The sequence below is a fragment of the Leuresthes tenuis genome, unplaced genomic scaffold (genome assembly GCF_036924035.1).
Source record: "Leuresthes tenuis unplaced genomic scaffold, fLeuTen1.0.hap1 SCAF_13, whole genome shotgun sequence".
NCBI lineage: Eukaryota > Metazoa > Chordata > Actinopteri > Atheriniformes > Atherinopsidae > Leuresthes > Leuresthes tenuis.
Window position 1 is genome coordinate 712,045 of NW_027325367.1, and position 27,141 is coordinate 739,185.

Consider the following 27,141-nt stretch of genomic DNA (forward strand, 5'->3'; position numbering starts at 1 on the left):
AACAAGAACAAGAACCATGTTTGTACAAAAACAACATATTTGTGGCATTTTCTGGATCAGACACCATCACACCTTTAATTAGTGTTTAGATTTAGTGGACAGCATTACATCAGATTCATCCAACCCCTCAGAGTTCCATCCATCCATCCATCCATCATCCATCCATCCATCCATCTATTGATTCATTTTCATCTGTGCCATCCATCCATCCTGTCAAAAACCTTCAGAGTGATTAAACTGATTGGGAGGGTTTTATTAAACAACCTATAATCTGATCATGAATGGAGTTGGATGGATTCTTCCATCATGTCAGTGACATTTTTATGTTTTATTTATCCAAAAGGATGGTGACTTTATTTTGTTGACTACAGGAAACAGCTTTTATTTTGGCAGCCGTCAGGAAGTAACGGTCTCATTTTGGCGCGCTTGACGCTGGCTGTGCTGTGATTGGCTGCGCTGTTGTCTCGGCTGTTATTCTGACCAAGATGGCTGCTGTTGTCGGGGATGGACAATAACTGCGGGCAGTCATCGCAACACGGGCCGAGGACACGACGCTAAATCCGCCGACAGTCGATCTGAAGACCGAACCGGAACAGTTAAACCCAAACTAATTCTCACCTGAAGGTAAAAAAGAGCCTCTCTGGTTCGGTCTCACCGCCAGCATCCTTTCCTGCCATCGATTAATTATTGATTGGCACTTGTCAGGCGCAGAACCAGAGTGGATAAATCAGGGTCAAATGGGTTTGATTCCTGTGTTTTTATGGAGGAAAATGTGAATAATGCGGCAGAGCTTTAGCTTGTTGCTCGTCGTCAGTCGGAGTCTGAAGGTTATTCCGGTTACTGCCGTCATAACAGCGGCGGTATTATCTTTACGGAGCCGTAAAATAACGCGGCTGCTTTATTTCGTGTAATTAATGTGTTTATGACCCTGCAGCTCAACAAATGGAGATAAATTCATGCCTGATTTCTGTGCTGTGGCTTTATTAACCAGGACAGCGCATTTATATGATATTACACAAGATGATTGGGTCTAATTTATTATAATTCACCTGTTTACTGCAGTGGTTTCATTTGAGATGTATAGATAATAAATAATGTGTGCTGCACCCACCAGACAGCAGATATACAGTAAAACTGACAGTAATCCGGTTTATTTTACATATTTATAGGTGAGATAAAGCCCTAATTGGCTCATTTTCATAAACATAAAAAGGAGAATAATAATAATACAGAATAATAAGGTAATAAATGATTAATTTAATATATATTACATGTACAGCTCTTATTGAATGGATATTCTGTTTTTAATGGGTTCAGTCTGCAGAATAAAGATTTAGTTTGGTGGTAGAAGCATTAAAATGATCATTAAACAGAAATATGATGATAAATGTCATGATTTTATTATTCTACACAATCTTCCTCAGATATATTTTATCCCAGTTTTTGCTGTTGCATATGGAGGACTGAAGCTGCCACAAATATATAAACAGATAAATAAATAAGTTTATATGATGACAAATGCAACTAAAATTAAATGAAAAAATGATTTATGCCAAAATAATCATGAGATCTTTACTTTAAACGGCATTCGTTTAAGCTTGTGTTAATGTTAATATTTCTTGTTACTGTATTAATTTCCTTTTCAACGTATTGATGTATTATTTTCTCTAAATAATTTATCTCTTTATTTCATTTTAATTTTATCTTTTTAATTAATCGTATTCATACATTTATGTTATTCTCTTATTTCCCCTCTGAATTTTCTCTCCCTAATTAATTCTGTTTTATTTTTACATTTCTGCCTCATTATGCTAATTAGGGGGCGTTTCTTAAATATATTCCTATTTGAATAATAAATGAAAAACTAAATGTCAAAGTAAAGAAATAGCAACATTAACACAAGTTTAAATGAATGCAGTTTAAAACAAAGCAGAAAATTATATTTACTTCACATTCTGTACGATTATTTTAGTATAAATGATTTAATTTTCTATTTTATTTGTGTTTTCTTCAGTAAAACACAGTAATAAAGGGTTAAAGTTAACTGTGCAGCCCTGCTCACCACAGGAGGTCCAGAAGTGACTTTGTGGTGGAAACTCAAACCAGCTCTTCACAGAACCAACTTAAAACTGGGTCCAGCACCGGACCAGAACCAGAACTGGAACTAAAAGTTCCAGAAACATTTAGATGGTTTGACTGAAGTTTGTCTTCTTCAGAGATTAAGCCTGCAGATGATGTTGGCAACATTTAATAATCGAATAAAACAGAAGTTTATTGTCAGTGAAACTCATAGAAAGCAGAAGTAGAAAATAAAAACAGATATAAACAAACTATAAAATATCTTTAAAACATCAAAATAAAGAAAATAAAGAAGCTATAAAACATCTAAAAAAAGAAGCTATAAAACATCAAAATAAAGACGCTATAAAACATCTTCATAAAGAAGCTATAAAACATCTAAATAAAGAAGCTCTAAAACATCTAAATAAAGAAGCTATAAAACATCTAAATAAAGAAGCTAGAAAACATCTTCATAAAGTTATAAAACATCTAAATAAAGAAGCTATAAAACATCTAAATAAAGAAGCTCTAAAACATCGAAATAAAGAAGCTAGAAAACATCGAAATAAAGAAGCTAGAAAACATCGAAATAAAGAAGCTAGAAAACATCGAAATAAAGAAGCTAGAAAACATCGAAATAAAGAAGCTAGAAAACATCGAAATAAAGAAGCTATAAAACATCGAAATAAAGAAGCTAGAAAACATCGAAATAAAGAAGCTATAAAACATCTAAATAAAGAAGCTATAAAACATCTTCATAAAGAAGCTATAAAACATCTTCATAAAGAAGCTATAAAACATCTAAACAAAGAAGCTATAAAACATCTTCATAAAGAAGCTATAAAACATCATAAAGAAGCTATAAAACATCTAAATAAAGAAGCTATAAAACATCTTCATAAAGAAGCTATAAAACACCTAAACAAAGAAGCTATAAAACATCTTCATAAAGAAGCTATAAAACATCTAAATAAAGAAGCTATAAAACATCTTAATAAAGAAGCTATAAAACATCTAAACAAAGAAGCTATAAAACATCTTCATAAAGAAGCTATAAAACATCTTCATAAAGAAGCTATAAAACATCTTCATAAAGAAGCTATAAAACATTTAAATAAAGAAGCTATAAAACATCTTCATAAAGAAGCTATAAAACATTTAAATAAAGAAGCTATAAAACATCTTCATAAAGAAGCTATAAAACATCTAAATAAAGAAGCTATAAAACATCTTCATAAAGAAGCTATAAAACATCTAAACAAAGAAGCTATAAAACATCTTCATAAAGAAGCTCTAAAACATTCAAATAAAGAAGCTATAAAACATCTAAATAAAGAAGCTATAAAACATCTTCATAAAGAAGCTATAAAACATCTTCATAAAGAAGCTATAAAACATTTAAATAAAGAAGTTATAAAACATCTAAATAAAGAAGCTATAACACATCTAAATAAAGAAGCTATAAAACATCTTCATAAAGAAGCTATAAAACATCTAAACAAAGAAGCTATAAAACATCTTCATAAAGAAGCTATAAAACATCTTCATAAAGAAGCTATAAAACATTTAAATAAAGAAGCTATAAAACATCTTCATACAGAAGCTATAAAACATTTAAATAAAGAAGCTATAAAACATCTTCATAAAGAAGCTATAAAACATTTAAATAAAGAAGCTATAAAACATCTAAATAAAGAAGCTGTAAAACATCTAAATAAAGAAGCTATAAAACATCTTCATAAAGAAGCTATAAAACATCTTCATAAAGAAGCTATAAAACATCTAAATAAAGAAGCTATAAAACATCTTAATAAAGAAGCTATAAAACATCTTCATAAAGAAGCTATAAAACATCTAAATAAAGAAGCTATAAAACATCTTCATAAAGAAGCTATAAAACATCTAAACAAAGAAGCTCTAAAACATCTTCATAAAGAAGCTATAAAACATCATAAAGAAGCTATAAAACATCTTCATAAAGAAGCTATAAAACATCTTAATAAAGAAGCTATAAAACATCTAAATAAAGAAGGTATAAAACATCTTAATAAAGAAGCTATAAAACATTTAAATAAAGAAGCTATAAAACATCTAAACAAAGAAGCTATAAAACATCTAAACAAAGAAGCTATAAAACATCTTCATAAAGAAGTTATAAAACATCTTCATAAAGAAGCTATAAAACATCTAAATAAAGAAGCTTAAAACATCTTCATAAAGAAGCTCTAAAACATCTTCATAAAGAAGCTATAAAACATCTTCATAAAGAAGCTATAAAACATCTAAATAAAGAAGCTATAAAACATCTTCATAAAGAAGCTAGAAAACATCTAAATAAAGAAGCTAGAAAACATCTTCATAAAGAAGCTAGAAAACATCTAAATAAAGAAGCTATAAAACATCTTCATAAAGAAGCTATAAAACATCTTCATAAAGAAGCTATAAAACATCTTCATAAAGAAGCTATAAAACATCTTAATAAAGAAGCTATAAAACATCTTCATAAAGAAGCTATAAAACATTTAAATAAAGAAGCTATAAAACATCTAAATAAAGAAGCTATAAAACATCTTCATAAAGAAGCTATAAAACATCTAAATAAAGAAGCTCTAAAACATCAAAATAAAGAAGCTCTAAAACATCTTCATAAAGAAGCTATAAAACATCTTCATAAAGAAGCTATAAAACATTTAAATAAAGAAGCTATAAAACATTTAAATAAAGAAGCTATAAAACATTTAAATAAAGAAGCTATAAAACATCTAAATAAAGAAGCTATAAAACATTTAAATAAAGAAGCTATAAAACATCTAAATAAAGAAGCTATAAAACATCTTCATAAAGAAGCTATAAAACATCTTCATAAAGAAGCTATAAAACATCTTCATAAAGAAGCTATAAAACATTTAAATAAAGAAGCTCTAAAACATCAAAATAAAGAAGCTCTAAAACATCTTCATAAAGAAGCTATAAAACATCTTCATAAAGAAGCTATAAAACATTTAAATAAAGAAGCTATAAAACATTTAAATAAAGAAGCTATAAAACATTTAAATAAAGAAGCTATAAAACATCTAAATAAAGAAGCTATAAAACATTTAAATAAAGAAGCTATAAAACATCTAAATAAAGAAGCTATAAAACATCTTCATAAAGAAGCTATAAAACATCTTCATAAAGAAGCTATAAAACATCTTCATAAAGAAGCTATAAAACATTTAAATAAAGAAGCTATAAAACATCTTCATAAAGAAGCTATAAAACATCTAAATAAAGAAGCTCTAAAACATCTTCATAAAGAAGCTATAAAACATTTAAATAAAGAAGCTATAAAACATTTAAATAAAGAAGCTATAAAACATCTAAATAAAGAAGCTCTAAAACATCTTCATAAAGAAGCTATAAAACATCTTCATAAAGAAGCTATAAAACATCTTCATAAATCTTAATAAAATCAAAAACATTTTCACCTCTAAGGTCAAAATCATGTTAAAATAAAAAGATTTTAAGTAGGGATGCACCGAATATTTGGTAATCGAATATATTCAGCCGAATAGGATGATTCAATGGTAGCAATCATAATCAGACTCTAAAAGCTCCATCCTTCCATCATTTTCTGTACTCTTTGGGTCAGTTAACTGTGGGAGAACATGGAAACTACCCCGACCGTCATGCAGCCTGCTGCAGGTGTAATGAATGTCAGTTCCTGCCTGTAGACGTTCAGTAACAACATGTTTTTATTTAAAAAAGACAAAAACTCAGAATCTCAGCTTGTATTTTATTCTTATTATTTCTCAGTGTTCCAACAGGCTGCAGATTAAAACTGATCAGAGATAAAAGGAAACTGTGAGTAGGAGAAAATGCTAAAGTTACTTATTGTTATAGTTATATATAGTTATTGTTGCTCCGTCTCTGCTGAATAATGCAGCTCGGACGCACAGCACATCATATCGGCTGCATTTCATAAAGAATTTGCTCCTTTGTGACAGCGAAACGAGGCTCTTTCAGCTCTCAGTGGTGAGTCTTATCAGAGGCTGGCAGCTTGCTGATAGAACTTCAGTCAAACCTGTGAAGTTTGCAGCCGCAGGACGTAAATGTCAGGAAAAGGTGGAATAAATGTTTTATTTTGAAGCTGATAAAACGAGTTTGTTTAGTTCTATGAATATTTATTCAGGGTTAGAAATATATATGGAAATAAATCATTAATCAGTTCATTTATCTCTTTAACTTCTGTCCCATTAAGTCTTTCTTTTAGTTCATTCCGTGACCATCTGAAACGTTTCTGTCCTCCGCCAGCAGGGGGCGCAGTGACAGACCGCAGCCATGGACACGACCACGTCCATCAAGATGACCACGCTGGCCATCCAGAACCTGTTCAGCTACGTGGAGGAGGAGAACCTGGCTGCTCTGAAGGCTCACCTGGACCGCTTCAAGGAGGTGGACGGACGCAGCGACGTATGAATATTTAGCTTTTTACTTGTTTTTGTCCTGATGTGCTTCATTTCTCATGTAAACGATCTGACGCTTCGTTTAACTCCCTCCAACACGCTCTGCTCAGTGGTCGCCCCGTTTCACACGGACGGTTATTACTGTCGCACACGTGCACGTGCTGCGCTTTTAGCTTGAGTTACTGTTTATTTATTAATTTCCTTTCTTTAGTTAGAAAGGTCCCATAAAGATATAAGATCTCTTCCTCCAGGGAGAACCCCAGGGCTCCGTGTTGGGGCCCTTTATCCTTTCAGTTTTTCTTGTGTTGTTTCTCATGAGTTTAATTTGTGTGTTTGCTCATATTTTTAACTGTTGTGTTTGTTTACTGGTTGTGTTTGTTTACTGGTTGTGTTTGTTTACTCGTCGCGTTTGTTTACTCGTCGCGTTTGTTTACTCGTTGCGTTTGTTTACTGGTTGCGTTTGTTTACTCGTCGCGTTTGTTTACTCGTCGCGTTTGTTTACTCGTCGCGTTTGTTTACTCGTTGCGTTTGTTTACTCGTTGCGTTTGTTTACTGGTTGCGTTTGTTTACTGGTTGCGTTTGTTTACTCGTCGTGTTTGTTTACTCGTCGCGTTTGTTTACTCGTGTTTGTTTACTCGTGTTTGTTTACTCGTGTTTGTTTACTCGTTGTGTTTGTTTACTCGTTGTGTTTGTTTACTTGTGTTTGTTTACTCGTTGTGTTTGTTTACTCGTCGCGTTTGTTTACTTGTTGTGTTTGTTTACTCGTTGAGTTTGTTTACTCGTTGTGTTTGTTTACTTGTTGTGTTTGTTTACTCGTTGTGTTTGTTTACTCGTGTTTGTTTATTCGTTGTGTTTGTGTGCAGAATGGTCAGACGCCGCTCATGCTGGCGGCGGAGCAGGGCAGCCTGGAGATCATTCAGGAGCTCATCAGGAGGGGAGCCAACGTTAACCTGGACGACGTGGTGAGCAGAATGAGCGCTCCCCCTCGCCGTGACCTGTGGTTTTGTTTTGTTTGTGGATAAATAAACGCTCCCGTCTTCTCTTTGTCGTCAGGATTGCTGGTCGGCTCTGATCTGTGCCGCTAAGGAGGGTCACGTGGACGTGGTGAAGGAGCTGCTGGAGAGCAGCGCCTACATCGAGCACAGAGACATGGTGGGAGCAAAGCCTTATGGGAAATGTAGTAGTTCAGCAACAGTGACGTGTGGTAACTGACGCCGTGGGTGGTGTTTCAGGGCGGCTGGACGGCGCTGATGTGGGCGGCCTACAAAGGACGGCTGGAGGTGACGAAGCTGCTGCTGGAGGAGGGAGCCAATCCCAACACCACGGGACAGGTGACACGCCCACTGATGGACACGCCCACTGACACGCCCACTGATGGACACGCCCACTGACACGCCCACTGACGGGCGCACTGTCGTTCCACGCTGACCTCCTCTTTCCTCTTTCTCCATCACAGCAGTACAGCGTGTATCCCATCATCTGGGCCGCGGGGCGCGGACACGCCGACATCGTCAAGCTGCTGCTGGAAAACGGCGCCAAAGTCAACTGTTCTGATAAGGTGGTCCAAAAGATCCAATATAACATAAAATGACTCAGAACAGAAACAGAACCTGATGCAGAATAGAACCTGACACAGAACCTGACACAGAACAGAAACAGAACCTGACACAGAACAGAACCTGACACAGAACAGAAACAGAACCTGACACAGAACCTGACACAGAACCTGACACAGAACAGAAACAGAACCTGACACAGAACAGAAACAGAACCTGACACAGAACAGAACCTGACACAGAACCTGACACAGAAACAGAACCTGACACAGAAACAGAACCTGACACAGAACAGAAACAGAACCTGACACAGAACCTGACACAGAACAGAAACAGAACCTGAAACAGAACCTGACACAGAAACAGAACCTGATACAGCACATCATCAGAACTCAGAACAGACTGAATGAACTGAAGAATCCTCAGAGACGTGTTGTGAAAGTTGTCCGTGTGTCTGACAGTACGGTACCACGCCGCTGATCTGGGCCGCCAGGAAAGGACACTTTGACTGTGTGATGCACCTGCTGGAGAACGGCGCCGATGTCGACCAGGAGGGGGCGGTAAGTCATACGCAGGGTGTAGATCAGTGACAACAAACGGGTCCATCAACCTGCGTCTGCGGTCTCCTCAGAACTCCATGACGGCGCTGATCGTGGCGGTGAAGGGCGGCTACACCGAGGTGGTGAAGGAGCTGCTGAAGAGGAACCCCAACGTCAACATGACCGACAAAGACGGGAACACGGCGCTGATGATCGCCGCCAAGGAGGGCTACACCGAGATCGTTCAGGACCTGCTGGACGCCGGGACGTACGTCAACATCCCCGACCGGGTGAGACGGACTTTCTCCAGAAAGATGTGTCCACCAGGGGGCGCCATATGGGGGGCTGACCTCTGCTGTGTGTTACAGAGCGGCGATACGGTGCTGATCGGAGCGGTGAGGGGCGGCCACGTGGAGATCGTCAGAGCTCTGCTGCACAAATACGCCGACATCGACATCAGAGGACAGGTTAGCTCACGGGGGGAGGGGCAACCGGTTTGGGGTCCGGAGGGGTGGGTCGGGCGGTTGGGGGTGCCTGAGAAGAGCCGCTTCTTCATCCGGTCCTGACCCGGTTTTCTGCTCGGAAAAAACATCACTGAGCAAGCCTCGAGTTAACCTTCTGATTCAAATGTGGATTAATTTAAATGTGGATTCATTCGAATGTGGATTCATTCAAATGTGGATTCACTCAAATGTGGATTCATTTAAATGTGGATTCACTCAAATGTGGATTCATTTAAATGTGGATTCATTCAAATGTGGATTCATTCAAATGTGGATTCATTCGAATGTGGATTCATTCAAATGTGGATTCACTCAAATGTGGATTCACTCAAATGTGGATTCATTTAAATGTGGATTCATTTAAATGTGGATTCATTTAAATGTGGATTCATTCAAATGTGGATTCATTCGAATGTGGATTCATTCAAATGTGGATTCACTCAAATGTGGATTCACTCAAATGTGGATTCATTTAAATGTGGATTCATTTAAATGTGGATTCATTCAAATGTGGATTCATTCGAATGTGGATTAATTTAAATGTGGATTAATTTAAATGTGGATTCACTTAAATGTGGATTAATTTAAATGTGGATTCATTTAAATGTGGATTCATTGAAATCTGGATTAATTTAAATGTTTAAGTTAGCGGCAGCAGAATGTCGTCCTTTAACGCTCGACCAGCTGAGCACCTGCAGGGGAGCTGATCTCTGGCTCTGCTGTGGTTCCAGGAGAGTAAGACGGCTCTGTACTGGGCCGTGGAGAAAGGAAACGCCACCATGGTGAGAGACATCCTGCAGTGTAACCCCGACACCGAGACCTGCACCAAGGTGAGCGCTGAGCACACCTGCCGGGTGATTTCTGAGATTTAGTGACAGATTTTTATCATTCTGCTTGAAATGAGGCCGTTTTACAAGCTCCTGATGAACAGCTGTGAAGCTGTAAAGTCTGAACGTTTGGAAGCACAGAAGCAGCAGGAAGTGCAACAGACAGGTTAAAATCTGTGTTTTGTTGTGTCAGGATGCAGAGACGCCACTGATCAAAGCCACGAAGATGAGGAACATCGAGATCGTGGAGCTGCTGCTCGACAAAGGAGCCAAAGTGTCGGCTGTGGACAAGGTGAGACATTTACACCCTCAGCTGTTCACCTGGCCTTCAGGCAGGGTGCGCTGCTGCTGTTAAGTGCTTAATCTGGTGGTTAATGTCTATGATGTCATGATTATTCATCCATAAAGTTCCTTTGAAAGCAGAATAAAATAATAAATACCTGAAAGTGGACCACCAAACAGAGGCTTTGAACACTTTTTCCACTTTGCGAGCCTTAAAAGGCAAAAAATGTTCACTTATTTTTATATTTATTCACACTTTAGGGGCTGTAAAAGGCAAACAAAGAAATAAGCTAAGAAAACGTTTTTTTATAATCTATGAACAATGAGGAAAACTAATTAAACAACTGACTAATTAAGGGTAATTTCTTTGTAATATTCTTCTCTGCCACTAGAGGGCGACAGACCAAACTAGGAAACACTCATCATGGTTCATATCCAGTTAATCTGAAGCTACATCACACTGAACCAAACTTCCAGCCTTTTATCTTTGATTGAACAGTTCAGTCAGACTCCCTTCTTTCTTTTTTTTAATTTATTTATTTTATTTGCCTTTCATGGCTCCTAAAGAGAGGATAAAAAGCTTTGGCCAAACCCAGAATGAATGTTTTCTTTGCTTCTTAGAGTTTCCGTGACGCTGTGCTAAAGTAAAATCAGCTCTTTGTCTTTTATGTCCCACCTTAACCCGGTGCCGTTTCTCCCCAGAGAGGAGACACTCCCCTTCACATCGCCATTCGCGGCCGGAGTCGCCGCCTGGCGGAGCTCCTCCTCAGAAACCCCAAAGATGGCCGCCTGCTGTACCGACCCAACAAGGCCGGAGAAACGCCGTACAATGTCGACTGTAGCCATCAAAAGAGCATCCTAACACAGATCTTTGGAGCGCGTACGTTACTGTCTGCATCACCAAACATGATCTTATTTATTCTGTCCTGAGTTCAGGTTTATAAGGAGCTTTGAGTTTACAGTTTGGAGCCTTTCACAACTTCACTGGAGACAAACTATAAAAAATAAATCAATTCAGGTGAAAAAAACATTTAAAAAAAGAAAACAATTACAAACAATGTTGGGAAAGTAAATCTTTAAAATAAGGAAATTCTGACTGTTATTAGTTTTATAATTAAAGTTTATCTGAAAAACATCTTAAGAAGTTTCTGTTGACTGTTAACGAACCACGAATTAGAGGAGTTGAAGCTCTGAAGTTCTGGTTCTGGTTGATACTCGTCGTGAATGTTTCACATTAAACGGTGTCTCCGCCTCCCTGCAGGTCACCTGTCGCCCACGGAGACCGACGGCGACATGCTGGGCTATGACCTGTACAGCTCTGCTCTGGCTGACATCCTGAGTGAACCCACCATGCAGCCTCCAATCTGTGTGGGTCTGTACGCTCAGTGGGGCAGCGGGAAGTCCTTCCTGCTGAAGAAGCTGGAGGGTGAGTCCACACACATCGTCTGAATGCACACGCCTGTTTCACTCCAGTTACACGCTTATTACACGCCTGTTACACGCCTGTTACACGCCTGTTACACGCCTGTTACACGCCAGTTACATGCCAGTTACACGCTTATTACACACCTGTTACATGCCTGTTACACGCCTGTTTAATGCCTGTTTCACTCCAGTTACACGCTTATTACACGCCTGTTACACGCCAGTTACACGCCAGTTACACGCTTATTACACGCCTGTTACACGCCAGTTACACGCCAGTTACACGCCAGTTACATGCCAGTTACACACCAGTTACACACCAGTTACACGCCAGTTACACGCCAGTTACACGCCTGTTACACGCCAGTTACACGCCAGTTACACGCCAGTTACACGCCAGTTACACGCTTATTACACGCCTGTTACACGCCTGTTACACGCCAGTTACACGCCAGTTACACGCCTGTTACACGCCAGTTACACACCAGTTACACACCAGTTACACGCTTATTACACGCCTGTTACAAGCCTGTTACACGCCAGTTACACACCTGTTACACGCCAGTTACACACCAGTTACACGCCAGTTACACGCCTGTTACACGCCAGTTACACGCCAGTTACACGCCAGTTACACGCCAGTTACACGCCAGTTACACGCCTGTTACACGCCTGTTACACGCCAGTTACACGCCTGTTACACGCCTGTTACACGCCAGTTACACGCCAGTTACACGCCAGTTACACGCCAGTTACACGCCAGTTACACGCCTGTTACACGCCTGTTACACGCCAGTTACACGCCTGTTACACGCCTGTTACACGCCTGTTACACGCCAGTTACACGCCAGTTACACGCCAGTTACACGCCAGTTACACGCCAGTTACACGCCAGTTACACGCCTGTTACACGCCAGTTACACGCCAGTTACACGCCAGTTACACGCCAGTTACACGCCAGTTACACGCCTGTTACACGCCTGTTACACGCCTGTTACACGCCAGTTACACGCCAGTTACACGCCAGTTACACGCCAGTTACACGCCAGTTACACGCTTATTACACACCTGTTCCACACCTGTTACACGCTTATTACACGCCTGTTAAACATCTGTTACACGCCTGTTACACATCTGTTACACGCCTGTTACACGCTTATTACACGCCTGTTACACGCCTGTTACACGCTTATTACACGCCTGTTACACGCCTAGTACACGCTTATTACACACATGTTACACATCTGTTTCACACCTGTTACACACCTGTTGCACTCCTGTTACACGCTTATTACACGCCTGTTACACGCCTGTTACACGCCTGTTACATGCTTATTACACGCCTGTTAAACACCTGTTAACGTCCTCAGATGAGATGAAGACGTTCGCTGGGCAGCAGATCGAGCCGCTGTTTCAGTTCTCCTGGGTTGTCGTCCTCCTGTCTCTGCTCCTCTGCGGCTCCGTCGCCATCGTCCTCGGCTTCAGTGTTGACCCAAAACTCGCCATGGCGGTCTCCCTCAGCCTGCTGGCCCTCGTCTATCTTTTCTTTGGTGAGACATGACTTCCTGCCCTTGTTTCCTTCTTCTTCTTCTGCAGTTCCCGGTATAAACGGGCTTGTATTTCCCCGCAGTGGTCGTGTACTTCGGCGGGCGCAGGGAGGGCGAGAGCTGGACCTGGGCGTGGCTGCTCAGCACTCACCTGGCCCGTCACATCGGGTATCTGGAGCTGCTGCTGAAGCTGATGTTCGTCAACCCGCCAGAGCTGCCAGAGCAGAGCACCAGAGCGCTGCCTGTCAGGTAACGCGCTCCTGATTCACTCACACAGCGTGCTGCTTTCTGATTGGTTGTGGCATCAGCTGTATCGTGATCCCACTTTTGAATATTTAGCACTCAAGCAGAAGTAGACCAGGGTCATGACTCAGCCGAGGAAAGGTCCACGCAGGGTTTGTGTTGCTGCTGCTGGGACTGGATCCAGGATCCACTCGGGTCCAGGAGGGTGGCGGGCCTTTGTGGTCCCACCTCATGCAGAGCGAGGCCTGGAGGGGGGGCTGTCTGGGCTGGGCGTGGCCACCTGAAAAGGAAGCCATGGACTTTCCGAGTAGAGTTCAAACACCGGCATGCGCTGGTAAAAACGAGCATACGGCGAGCGTAGTGGCAGCTCCACTCCACATGCTGAGAAATGGTCAATGCAGAAACCAGTGTTCGATACCTGAGAAGACAACCCAGGTTTGATTCCCCCTAAACGTGGGCTGATGTCTCCCGCAGGTTCCTGTTCACAGACTACAACCGTCTGTCCAGCGTCGGAGGAGAGACGTCGATGGCCGAGATGATCGCCACGCTGTCGGACGCCTGCGAGAGAGAGTTCGGCTTCCTCGCCACGCGTCTGTTCAGAGTTTTTAAGACCGAGGAGACACAAGGTGCTTCAGTCAGCCACCAGGGGGCGACACGGATTCTGGGGAGCTGTGATGTCATTTATCATTCTCCTCTTCCTCTGCGTTGGTCCTCTCAGGTAAGAGGAAGTGGAAGAAGACGTGCTGCGTGCCGTCCGTCATCCTCTTCGCCTTCGTGCTGGTCTGCCTGGTCACCGGCATGGCGCTGCTGGCCCTCTTCAAGGTGGACAACGACAACAAAACGGTGAACGCCGTGCTGATCGGCATCGCCATCATCGTGGGTCTGGCCGTGCTGGTGAACTGCAGGACGTGGTGGCAGGTGACCGACTCCGTGCTGAACTCGCAGAGGAAGAGGCTGCACAGCGCCGCCAACAGGATGCACAAACTGAAGAGCGAGGGCTTCATGAAGGTAAGGGGCGCCTTAAGAGCAGGACGCCACACAGCGTTCCTTCCTCTGACAGTTCACCGCCCTGCTGCGTGCTCCAGGTTCTAAAGAACGAGGTGGAGCTGATGGCGAGGATGGCGAAGACCATCGACGGCTTCACGCAGCATCAGACCAGGTTGGTGGTCGTCATTGACGGTCTGGACTCCTGCGAACAGGACAAAGTCCTCCAGATGCTCGACACGGTGAGAGACAACCAAACAGCTGGTTTGTGACATCATCAGGTTTCAGGTGAACAGGGGTGCTTTTCTCCGGCAGGTGCGGGTTCTATTCTCCAAAGGTCCCTTCATCTCCATCTTCGCCAGCGACCCTCACATCATCATCAAGGCCATCAACCAGAACCTGAACAGCGTCCTCAGAGACTCCAACATCAACGGACACGACTACATGAGGAACATCGTCCACCTGCCCGTCTTCCTCAACAGCCGAGGACTCTCCAGCGCCAGGAAGATGTGCGCCGCGGCGCCCGCCAACGGAGACGCCGCCAACTCTGAAGGTAGCGATTACAGCACAAATCCCAATGCTGCAGTGAATTCTCCACGTGTGTAGAGACGCTAAACTAAGCTAAACAAATCTAAACAAAGCTAAACTAAGCTAAAATAAGCTGAACAAAGCTAAACTAAGCTAAACAAATCTAAACAAAGCTAAACTAATCTGAACAAAGCTAAACTAAGCTAAACAAATCTAAACAAAGCTAAAGCAAAGCTAAACAAAGCTAAACTAAGCTAAACAAAGCTAAACAAAGCTAAACTAAGCTAAACTAATCTGAACAAAGCTAAACTAAGCTAAACAAATCTAAACAAAGCTAAAGCAAAGCTAAACAAAGCTAAACTAAGCTAAACAAAGCTAAACTAAGCTAAACAAATCTAAACAAAGCTAAAGCAAAGCTAAACAAAGCTAAACTAATCTAAACAAAGCTAAACAAAGCTAAACTAATCTAAACAAAGCTAAACAAAGCTAAACTAATCTAAACAAAGCTAAACTAAGCTAAAGCAAAGCTGAACAAAGCTAAACTAAGCTAAACAAATCTAAACAAAGCTAAAGCAAAGCTAAACAAAGCTAAACTAAGCTGAACAAAGCTAAACTAAGCTGAACAAAGCTAAACTAAGCTAAACAAAGCTAAACTAAGCTAAACTAATCTAAACAAAGCTAAACAAAGCTAAACAAAGCTAAACTAAGCTGAACAAAGCTAAACAAAGCTAAACTAAGCTGAACAAAGCTGAACTAAGCTAAACTAAGCTAAACAAAGCTAAACAAAGCTAAACTAAGCTAAACAAAGCTAAACAAAGCTAAACTAAGCTAAACAAAGCTGAACAAAGCTAAACTAAGCTAAACAAAGCTAAACAAAGCTAAACTAAGCTAAACTAATCTAAACAAAGCTAAACAAAGCTAAACTAAGCTAAACTAAGCTAAACAAATCTAAACAAAGCTAAAGCAAAGCTAAACTAAGCTAAACTAAGCTAAAGCAAAGCTAAACTAAGCTAAACAAAGCTAAACTAAGCTAAACAAATCTAAACAAAGCTAAGCTAAATGAAACTAAACTAAGCTAAACTAATCTAAACAAAGCTAAACTAAGTTAAACAAAGCTAAACTAAGCTAAACAAATCTAAACAAAGCTAAAGCAAAGCTAAACTAATCTAAACAAAGCTAAACTAAGCTAAAGCAAAGCTGAACAAAGCTAAACTAAGCTAAAGAAATTTAAACAAAGCTAAGCTAAATGAAACCAAACTAAGCTAAACAGCTAAACAAATCTAAACAAAGCTAAGCTAAATGAAACTAAACTAAGCTAAACAGAGCTAAACTAAGCTAAATGAAACTAAACTAAGCTAAACAGAGCTAAACTAAGCTAAACAGAGCTAAACTAAGCTAAACAAAGCTAAACTAAGCTAACATCGTGTTTGTGTCTCTCAGCAGGTTGGCACGAGGAGTTGGACAGAAAACTGTCTCAACATAGTTTGGGAGAATTAACGAAGTTTGGCAGCAAAACGACGCTAAACCGCCGGGTGAGATCCTGCGTGTGTGTGTGCACGTGTGTGTGCTCGTGTGTGTGCACGTGTGTGTGCACGTGTGTGTGTGCACGTGTGTGTGTGTGTGTTCAGGTGCAGTTTTCTGTGTGGAGGCTTTTTTCTTTCACAGGCTCTTTTAGACCTTTTTGCGGTCCTCAGATCCTTACCTGCTTGTCGTGGTGTGAGCAGAGTTTTCTGTGTGCAGGACACATATCGGCGCCGCCAGGTGCAGCGCTCAGTGACCCGTCAGATGTCCTTCGACCTGACGAAGCTGATGGTGACGGAGGATTGGTTCAGCGACATCAGCCCGCAGACCATGAGGAGGCTGCTCAATATCGTCTCGGTCACAGGTAAAGGCTCCGTCCTCTTGCTCAGCACCTGGTCACACCTGGTCACATCTGGCACAGCTGGACCCGCCTCCTCCTCTCTGTGTTCAGGTCGACTTCTGCGAGCCAATCAGATCAGCTTCAACTGGGACCGGCTGGCGTCTTGGATCAACCTGACGGAGCAGTGGCCCTACAGGACGTCCTGGCTGATCCTGTACCTGGAGGAGACGGACGGCGTCCCCGACCAGGCCACGCTAAAGACCATCTATGAGAGGTTGGGGGTCACACTTACTTCTGTTGTTGTTGCCGTCGGTAACTGAGCCAGAACCGGTCCAACAGCAGCCGATCTGTTCTGTCTGTCAGAGTGTTGAAGAACATCCCGACCACCAAAGACGTGGAGCCGCTGCTGGAGATCGATGGAGACGTTCGCAGCTTCGAGGTCTTCCTGTCGTCACGTACGCCGGTCCTGACGGCCCGAGACATCCGGACCTTCCTGCCCTGCACCGTCAACCTGGACCCGAAGCTCCGGGAGATCATCGCAGGTGAGACAGAACAGCTGTGACCACAGGAGACCGACGCTGCCTCACACAGCCAAGCTTCGATCCAGATGTTCTCTGTCTCTGACCATTCGATCCAGATGTTCTCTGTCTCTGACCATTCGATCCAGATGTTTCTTTTCTCTTCTTTCTGATCCAGATGTTTCTCTTCTTTCTTATCCAGATGTTTCCTTTCTCTTCTTTCTGATCCAGATGTTTAATTTCTGATCCAATGCTGCCACACTGCAGCCGAAGCTGCTATTGATCCAGATGTTCTCTGTCTCTGACTATTCGATCCAGATGTTTCCTTTCTCTTCTTTTTGATCCAGATGTTTCTTTTCTCTTCTTTCTGATCCAGATGTTTCTCTTCTTTCTGATCCAGATGTTTCCTTTCTCTTCTTTCTGATCCAGATGTTTCCTTTCTCTTCTTTCTGATCCAGATGTTTCTCTTCTTTCTGATCCAGATGTTTCCTTTCTCTTCTTTCTGTTACAAATGTTTCATCTCTGATCCAGATGTTTAATTTCTGATCCAGATGTTTCTCTTCTTTCTGATCCAATGCTGCCACACTGCAGCCGAAGCTGCTATTGATCCAGATGTTTCTTTTCTCTTCTTTCTTATCCAGATGTTTCCTTTCTCTTCTTTCTGATCCAGATGTTTCATCTCTGATCCAGATGTTTAATTTCTGATCCAGATGTTTCTCTTCTTTCTGATCCAATGCTGCCACACTGCAGCCGAAGCTGCTATTGATCCAGATGTTCTCTGTCTCTGACTATTCGATCCAGATGTTTCCTCTTCTTTTTGATCCAGATGTTTCATCTCTGATCCAGATGTTCTCTGTCTCTGACCATTCGATCCATTCCCTTTCTGATCCAGATGTTTCGTTTCTCGTCTTTCTGTTACAGATGTTTCTTTTCTCTTCTTTCTGCTCCAGATGTTTCTTTTCTCTTCTTTCTGATCCAGATGTTTCCTTTCTCTTCTTTCTGATCCAGAGGTTTCCTTTCTCTTCTTTCTGATCCAGATGTTTCCTTTCTCTTCTTTCTGATCCAGATATTTTCTTTCTGATCCAGATGTTTCTTTTCTCTTCTTTCTGATCCAGATGTTTCTTTTCTCTTCTTTCTGATCCAGATGTTTCTTTTCTCTTCTTTCTGATCCAGATGTTTCCTTTCTCTTCTTTCTGATCCAGATGTTTCCTTTCTCTTCTTTCTGATCCAGATGTTTCTTTTCTCTTCTTTCTGATCCAGATACTTTCTTTCTGATCCAGATGTTTCCTTTCTGATCCAGATGTTTCCTTTCTGATCCAGATGTTTCCTTTCTCTTCTTTCTGATCCAGATGTTTTCTTTCTCTTCTTTCTGATCCAGATGTTTTCTTTCTGATCCAGATGTTTCCTTTCTGATCCAGATGTTTCCTTTCTCTTCTTTCTGATCCAGATGTTTCCTCTCTCTCTTCTTTCTTATCCAGATGTTTCTTTTCTCTTCTTTCTGATCCAGATGTTTCCTTTCTCTTCTTTCTGATCCAGATGTTTCCTTTCTCTTCTTTCTGATCCAGATGTTTCCTTTCTCTTCTTTCTGATCCAGATGTTTCCTTTCTCTTCTTTCTGATCCAGATGTTTCCTTTCTCTTCTTTCTGATCCAGATGTTTCTTTTCTCTTCTTTCTGATCCAGATGTTTCCCCTCTCTCTTCTTTCTGATCCAGATGTTTAATTTCTCTTCTTTCTGATCCAGATGTTTCCTTTCTCTTCTTTCTGATCCAGATGTTTCCGTTCTCTTCTTTCTGATCCAGATGTTTCTTTTCTCTTCTTTCTGATCCAGATGTTTCCTCTCTCTCTTCTTTCTTATCCAGATGTTTCCTTTCTCTTCTTTCTGATCCAGATGTTTCCTTTCTCTTCTTTCTGATCCAGATGTTTCCTTTCTCTTCTTTCTGATCCAGATGTTTCTTTTCTCTTCTTTCTGATCCAGATATTTTCTTTCTGATCCAGACGTTTCTCTTCTTTCTGATCCAGATGTTTCCTTTCTCTTCTTTCTGATCCAGATGTTTCCTTTCTCTTCTTTCTGATCCAGATGTTTCCTTTCTCTTCTTTCTGATCCAGATGTTTCCTTTCTCTTCTTTCTGATCCAGATGTCCGTGCTGCTCGGGAACAGATGAACATGGGCGGAGTCCCGTATCCCGCCATCCCGCTGCCAGAGGCTCAGCCCCGCCCCACTTCCGTCTACAGCCAGGTGTCGTCGGCGTGCTCGCCGTCCGCCTCCTTCAGCGGGCCCTTCAACCCGCCCCCGGGGGGCGTGGTCTCCCCGCAGCCTCACAGCAGCTACTACAGCGGCATGGCTGGCCCGCAGCACCCCTTCTACAACAGGGTATGTTCTGGCCCCGCCCACTGACCCTACCTGCTGCAGTGATGTCATCATGTCATGTGATCTCTTTGGTTCAGGTCCATTCATTTTCCGTTTTCCATTTTAATGAGTTTGAGTTCCATGTTTTGGGATGAATCTCTGCTGTCACACACGCCACCGGTCAGCTGATCGTCCAATCACAGGGCTCCTCTGAACCAATCAGCTCAGATGTGTTTATTTAAAGGGGCAGCGCACCTTTTTAGCTGCTGGACCCTGTGGCATGAACGCTGGCGTGTGGCGGCGGCGGCGATTCACTCCTTGATTTTTTTATGTTTAATCACCTCCATGAACATTATTTTGATTTTCTGCCCCCCCTCAGCCATATTTCCCCCACCATCTTTACCAGCTGCCACGCCCATTCGTGGCCTCCTTCCCACCACAGCTCCATCTGCGCCTGCCTCCTAAAAGCTTCAGCAGGGACGCCGCCGCACCTGTAAGTACGAGCAGCAGAAAGCTGAAGGACGCGACAGAGACTGAAGCTTTTTACACCCCGAGTAAAAAATGTTTTAATGAATTAAAACACGATTAAACATGCTGAATACTCTGAGTTTAGTCACGTGTTCTGGGTTAACTTATTAACCCTAAGCTAACCCTAACCTACTGTTCCCACATTACTTTGTTAGCTGAAGCTAATGCTAACAGCTTAGCTAATGAAGATGACGGACACCAACTTCTAAGGAGTTATTGCTGCTCCTTTCTGAAAGATGAACATTATTGTTCCCACATTACTGTGTTAGCTGAAGCTAACGCTAACAGCTTAGCTAATGAAGATGACGTACACCAACTTCTAAGGAGTTACTGCTGTTCCTTTCTGAAAGATGAACATTATTGTTCCCACATTACTTTGTTAGCTGAAGCTTTCTAGCTGAACGGTTCTGTTCTGTAACTCAGACAACCTGCAGCTGTGTTTAAGGTGTGTTTCCAACACAACACCGGTCCTCTCCTCACTCTCGCTGCTACACTGAACGCCGTGTACCGCTCGCTGTGCTAACGCTAACCTCTAAACGGGCCGTTAGCAAAGAGGCGTGATTGAGGATCTCGGTCCAGAGGATGTGGAAAACTGATGAAATTTGACTGAAGTTTGGTCTGAACGTGCCGGTGTGAATCTGTTTGATGACCCAACAGATTTAAGTTCTGATGGAGTTCGTCTTTAAGGGCGGCGAGCTGCTGAGGTTCCCGATGAAGAGCTCTTTGCTGCATCATCACCTGCTGGAACACACCTGATCACCACAATCATTTTCACTCGTACGTTTCAGTCGCGATGTTCACCCAAACTAACAGATGCTTTGTGGTCGTGCAGCTCTGCGCTCTGAGTCTCAGGTGCTGCTTTTCTTCTTCTGCTGTCCTCTACTTCCTGTGTTCTTCTTCTGTGGTTGTTGGAGAAAAAACAGTTGCTGATGTTTGTTGTCAACCAGCTTCATTTCCTGTTTGTGTCCCGTCGCTCATCTGTTCTGATGTTTTCATCCTTCGTCTGTCTGCAGTCTAAGAGTTCGTCTTTGAGAAGGAAGCAGGTACCGAACTCGCTCTGACATCACTTCCTCCTTCCCTTCAGTATCCACAGCAAACGGCGAGGTTCAGCTAAATGTAAACATTGCTCCAATTGTTGTTGAGTAATAATAAACTATTAGTTCATCTTCTGTCAGAAGAAACTTATTTGTTGTGATTTTACACTGATGCAGAGTCTCTGTATGGAGGACCGACGCTGCCAAAACAGATAAAACAGATAAATAAATGGCTAAATTAATTTATATGATGATAAATGCCACAAAAAGTTAATGAAGAATTAGTTTGTCAAAAAAATTAATTAAAAAAAGAGGTAACAGATAAACTAAAATATTTAAACAAACTAAATATATTTAAATGAACTCCGGCTTCCTCCCACCGGCTGTTAGGTTAATTGGTGACTCTTAGGAGTGAGTGTGTGTGGTTGTGTGTCTCTGTGATGGACTGGCGGCCCGTCCAGGTGACTCCGCCTCTCGCCCAGTGACAGCTGGGATAGGCTCCACCCCCCCGCAACCCGACCGATGGATTAGGCGGGTATAGAAGATGGATGGATATTTAAATTAGGATAAGTGGAATAAAATTGTAAAATTAAAGCAGAAGCAGAAGTTTTTTTCACATTTAATACAGTATTTAACTGTATATCTTAATTTATTATTAAATTATAGCAGCATTTATCATCATTTTAACCTATTTTTTGCCTTCTATATATTTTTATATTAGTCTTTGATTATGGCAGCTTTAGTCCTCCATATAGTTACGAACACACGGCTGGATGTTTAAACGAGTTTCTTCACCAGATGCTGTGGATACAAAGAGGGGTGTTCCCAACACTACATCTCCCAGCATGCATCTGAAGTAGCTGTTTGATCTGTTGACACCCTCCTGTTAGCACGGGGCAGCAAAGGGTCAAAATTCAGACTTCTGAGAAGCTGGTGGTTTGGAGAAGTCTGAATTTTGACCCCTTTGCTCTTCCATAGTCACCCCCTCCCCACCTCTGCACTGTGAAACTAGGAGCTGCTTTATTTTTAGGACTCTTAGAGCCAAACACACATCGTCACTCAGTGAAAACAAGATGGCGGTCACACTGAAGTTCAGAGGCCAACAGCATGAGATTTTAGTCAAACTGAAACAAACGGCTCTGTGTGAAGTAACAAATATTCCTGAAAGAGGATCGTCTCCCTCCATCAGTCTCAGGGAGCTGTAGACTTCAAACACCAAGAAATGACATCACTTCCTGCTCTAGTTGAGGTTGTGTTGTGTCAGCAGGAAGTGGTGAGTCATCACTAACATCTCAGGGACCCGTTCGGCGTCTCGGTCCGGTTCCCATGTGTCTAACGCATGTGTGTGTGTGTGTGTTCAGGGCTCCGCCTCCGTCGTGTCTGGTGCTCCGGCCATCCTCCTCAGCTCCATGACGACGGACGCCGTCTGCGAGCGCGTGCGGCACATCGAAGGCATCGACCAGAGCATGATGGTGCAGTACACCGCCACCATCAGGAAGGTCAGCGACACGATGGCACTGAATCTGCCACGGCGCCGTTTCCTGACGCTAACCGTGTTTTTCTGGTTTCAGGCGAACGTGAACGGACGCGTTTTGTCTCAGTGCAACATCGATGAGCTCAAGAAGGAGATGAACATGAACTTTGGCGACTGGCAGCTCTTCAGAGCCACAGTGAGTCCATTAAGCATGTTCAGAAACACTTTTACACCAGTTCCAGGTTTGACTTGCCTCCCCGCCGCAGGTTCTGGACATGCGTCACATAGAGAGTCAGGTGCTGCACGAGGAAGCTGCCAGTGAGCAAGGCAGCTTGGTGGGCGGGCATGTCGAGGCAGGAAGGCGAGCGCTAGCTCCGCCTCACGCTGGCGCCGCCAACCCAGACGGTATGTACAGCTTCAACCTGAGCTTTGAGGAGCTGAGTGGCGTGGGGCTGGACGAGCCGCCACGACACGGAAACATGCCGTGGATGGTAAGGAAACCTCTTAGCTCATAGACCTGCGATAGCGATGATCATGTGACCTACTTCCTGTCAGGTTAAGCTTCTTCTGCGGTATATCCTCAGGGCACCGCTCACCGGACCGCCAGCATGACCAGCCTGAACTCGCAGGACTCGTCCAACGACATCTCGAAGCTGACGGACAAGCAGCAGGCCGAGTACCGCAACGCCTACCAGGAGTACATCGCCCAGATGACCCAGCTGGAGATGGGCGGCGGCGTCGGGGAGAAGCCTGTTCAACCACAGCCTGAACAGTTCATGACATCATCATCAGAGGACAAGGGCAAGGACGGCGCCGAGCAGGACGGACGCAGATCCTTCAACAAGAGGAGCGCCGCCAAGCCGGCGGCAGACAGCACCGACTTCGCCTCCAACGGTGACGCGCTGGACCCCATCACAGAAGAGGATGAGAAGGGCGACCACGGATCCTCCAAGTCCCTACTGACCCGCAAGACCTCGGCCGAGAGAGGCGGGCTGTTCCAGGGCGCCGCCGACCTGAAGCTTAAGGCTGGCGGTGGGCTGCGCTATCAGAAGCTCACTAGCGACGACGAGGAGTCCGAGGAATCAGATAACGCCCCACTGCTGAAAGACGGCAAGAAGGCGGTCGATCCCAAGCTACCCTGCGGATCGCTGGCGTTGAAGGGGAAGGACTACCTGTCCGATGCCATGCTGGACAAGAAGGACTCATCCGACTCCGGCGTTCGGTCAAACGAAAGCTCGCCAAACCACTCGCTGCAGGACGAGGAGGCGGACCTGTCGCAGCTGGAGAGGGCCAACCTGATTGAGCTGGACGAGGAGAGCCTGGCCAGGAAGCGCGGCCTTCCCAGCAGCCTCAGCGGCCTGCAGGACCCGGCTGTGGTGCGCATGTCCATCTGCTCCGAGGACCAGTGCAGCCTGCTGACCAGCAGCCCAGAGGACAGCTGGCCATCCTCCAAGACCTACAACCTGAACCACACGCCCAGCAATGTCACCCTGAACAACAACACCAACGCTCAGAACCGGCCCCGCCCACCCGCTGAGAGCTCCACCTCCTCCAACCCCACCGCCGCCTCCACTGCTGACGTCATCATTCCCCCGAGCTCCACCGCTACCCGTCCCGGGCCCAATAACGAGAACGTCCGAGTGGTTCACCTGAAGCGGGGCCTGAAGCCCGGAGACCCGCCAGAGATTTGCACCGTGTCGTCCGACACCGTCACCTTCGGCGAGGAGCGAGAGAGCATCCTGTGACCTCGGGATTAAGACCACGAGAGCCGCCTCCCACGTCCTCAACCAATCAGAAGCTCCCAGAGATTGGCTCTAATCATCGACAGAATGTTTGAAGTAAAAATTAAAACCAGTTTAAAGTTGAAAGGAGGTAAACATCTGTGAATCATTTGTTCATTACAAAATAAAAACAAAATCAAAAATGTAAAATTCAGATAACGAGCGCTAGCTTGTTTTCTTCATCTGAGAACAGAACCGTGACCCAGAAGTTATCAGACACCTTAAAGACCCGTTCAGCCTGCTTTTCTGATTGAAATCCTTGAGCCGACCTGGAAGGTCCTGTGGGGGGTATCCTACGGTCCTGTTGGGGGTATCCTACGGTCCTCCTGGGGGTATCCCACGGTCCTGTTGGGGTATCCCACGGTCCTGTTGGGGTATCCTACGGGGGGTATCCTACGGTCATGCGGGGGGTATCCTAGGGTCCTCCTGGGGGTATCCCACGGTCCTGTTGGGGTATCCCACGGTCCTGTTGGGGTATCCTACGGGGGGTATCCTACGGTCATGCGGGGGGTATCCCACGGTCCTGCTGGGGGGTATCCTACGGTCCTGCTGGGGTATCCTACGGTCCTGCTGGGGGGTATCCCACGGTCCTGCTGGGGGGTATCCCACGGTCCTGCTGGGGGGTATCCTACGGTCCTGTTGGGGGGTATCCTACGGTCCTGCTGGGGGGTATCCCACGGTCATGCTGGGGGTATCCTAGGGTCCTGTTGGGGGTATCCTACGGTCCTGCTGGGCGTATCTTACGGTCCTGCTGGGGTATCCTACGGTCCTGCTGGGGGGTATCCCACGGTCCTGCTGGGGGGTATCCTACGGTCCTGTTGGGGGGTATCCCACGGTCCTGCTGGGGGGTATCCTACGGTCATGCTGGGGGTATCCTAGGGTCCTGTTGGGGGTATCCCACGGTCCTGCTGGGGGGTATCCTACGGTCATGCTGGGGGTATCCTACGGTCCTGTTGGGGGGTATCCTACGGTCCTGTTGGGGGGTATCCTAGGGTCCTGTTGGGGGTATCCCACGGTCCTGCTGGGGGGTATCCTACGGTCATGCTGGGGGTATCCTACGGTCCTGCTGGGGGGTATCCTACGGTCCTGTTGGGGGGTATCCCACGGTCCTGCTGGGGGGTATCCTACGGTCATGCTGGGGGTATCCTACGGTCCTGCTGGGGTATCCTAGGGTCCTGTTGGGGGTATCCTAGGGTCCTGTTGGGGGTATCCTACGGTCATGCTGGGGGGTATCCTAGGGTCCTGCTGGGGGTATCCTACGGTCCTGCTGGGGGTATCCCACGGTCCTGTTGGGGGTATCCTACGGTCCTGCTGGGCGTATCCTACGGTCCTGCTGGGGGTATCCTACGGTCCTGCGGGGGGGTATCCCATGGTTATGTTCGGGGTATCCTACGGTCCTGTTGGGGGGTATCCTACGGTCCTGTCTCAGATGAAGAAACTAACTAGAATCCGCTCGTTCTTCAGAGCGACTCACGGATCGGGGAGCGGCTGCTGGTGGACGGCGGTCCTGGCGCTGGGATGTACCTGCATGCTCTCACCTGTAGTCTGTAGAAGCTTCGCTGTGATGTAGATTCTGTTGTAACTCGCTGCATGTTGTCGGTGTGCCGTGGGCTCGAGGAACCGCCACCTTAACACCACCAATCACGGTTGGTTCTGGAGCTGAACGTCTTTCTGTGTTTAAGCTGCTTCGCTCTCAGTCATTTGATGTGGAAACCTGAGCCGATCAATGCTGCTCGATCAGGTTTTAGATGTTATTGATCAGTATTAACGAGTTGTGAAATGTTTTTATTCTGATGTCTGCAGCTGCTTTAACTCAGTAACTTAATAATCAGAAATGTCATTTTTCTGGATGTTTTTAACGAAACATTTACAGACTAAGATTAACGTTTGTTTTCCTCAGAAACTGACGTTTGTTGTGATTTTGGATCAAAGTCGATCATGAAAACTTCTAATTATTAACGCAGTTAGTTTGAAGCAGCTGGAGAAGTCCTTTGATGTTTGTTGTTAAAATAAAGCAGAAGAAGTTTGAATCAGTGTTTGGTTCAGAATAAAAACCCACAGAAGTTTACAGGCTGCTCGTTTATTTAAAGAACAGTGGATTTAACGTGATCATGTGACTGTTGTTGTGCTCTAAAGAACAAATAAAATCTGGATGTTGAAGCCGTTTCCTGTTTTTTTATCTGATATCAACCCAACAGCGACGGCGTTTTAATCTATTTCAGCTTTTAATGAAAAACAAAGACGGAAACTAGAAAAACAAAAATAATCAATAGTTAAAATATTAAATATTATAAAGTAAAATATTTTCAAATGTGGAGTTGAGAGGATTTCAAACCCAACATGGAAATCCCAGCAGAATGTTATTAACTTTCCATACATATTTTTTAAATGAGCTCATTTGGAGTTTGAATTACACAAAATGTTCATAAAGAAATGATTTTACTGTAACTGCTTCCTCTTCCTGTTCTGACTTCAGATTTATAAACACAAACATCCTGTCATCATATTTAAAGTCTAACAGGAAGTTTAAAGTTTATCTGATCCGTTTCCAAACCAGACTCCATGTTAAATACGTCAGATTTGAGCTTCTTTGGTTCTGAACAAACGCAGGCTTCACTCATTAAACTCAGAAATGATTCAAACTCGTGTCTCTGA

At 43.7% G+C, this 27,141-nt stretch overlaps 1 protein-coding gene across 4 annotated transcripts; it reads left to right on the plus strand.

The window, feature by feature from the left end:
* Window positions 1–451: 451 nt before the first annotated feature.
* Window positions 452–26,646, plus strand: kidins220b (kinase D-interacting substrate 220b). 4 transcript variants are annotated; one of them, XM_072361671.1, is made up of 31 exons: window positions 452–624; window positions 6,358–6,516; window positions 7,373–7,471; window positions 7,563–7,661; window positions 7,742–7,840; window positions 7,966–8,067; window positions 8,527–8,625; window positions 8,697–8,894; window positions 8,973–9,071; window positions 9,839–9,937; window positions 10,128–10,226; window positions 10,919–11,096; window positions 11,478–11,642; window positions 13,012–13,191; window positions 13,272–13,437; window positions 13,906–14,057; window positions 14,150–14,439; window positions 14,517–14,657; window positions 14,731–14,968; window positions 16,387–16,475; window positions 16,684–16,828; window positions 16,916–17,078; window positions 17,168–17,346; window positions 19,458–19,693; window positions 20,049–20,162; window positions 21,211–21,240; window positions 22,593–22,730; window positions 22,803–22,901; window positions 22,972–23,196; window positions 23,290–25,627; window positions 25,916–26,646. In XM_072361671.1, exons 2-30 carry the CDS (start codon window positions 6,385–6,387, stop codon window positions 24,448–24,450), a joined length of 5,214 nt encoding a protein of 1,737 aa, XP_072217772.1. In that variant the 5' UTR covers window positions 452–624; window positions 6,358–6,384; the 3' UTR covers window positions 24,451–25,627; window positions 25,916–26,646. The 4 variants fall into 4 exon arrangements, with proteins under 4 accessions (XP_072217772.1, XP_072217769.1, XP_072217770.1 ...); XM_072361668.1 differs by lacking the exon at window positions 21,211–21,240 and having other exon boundaries at window positions 453–624; window positions 16,384–16,475; XM_072361669.1 differs by lacking the exons at window positions 20,049–20,162; window positions 21,211–21,240 and having other exon boundaries at window positions 453–624; window positions 16,384–16,475.
* The last annotated feature ends 495 nt before the right edge of the window (window positions 26,647–27,141 follow it).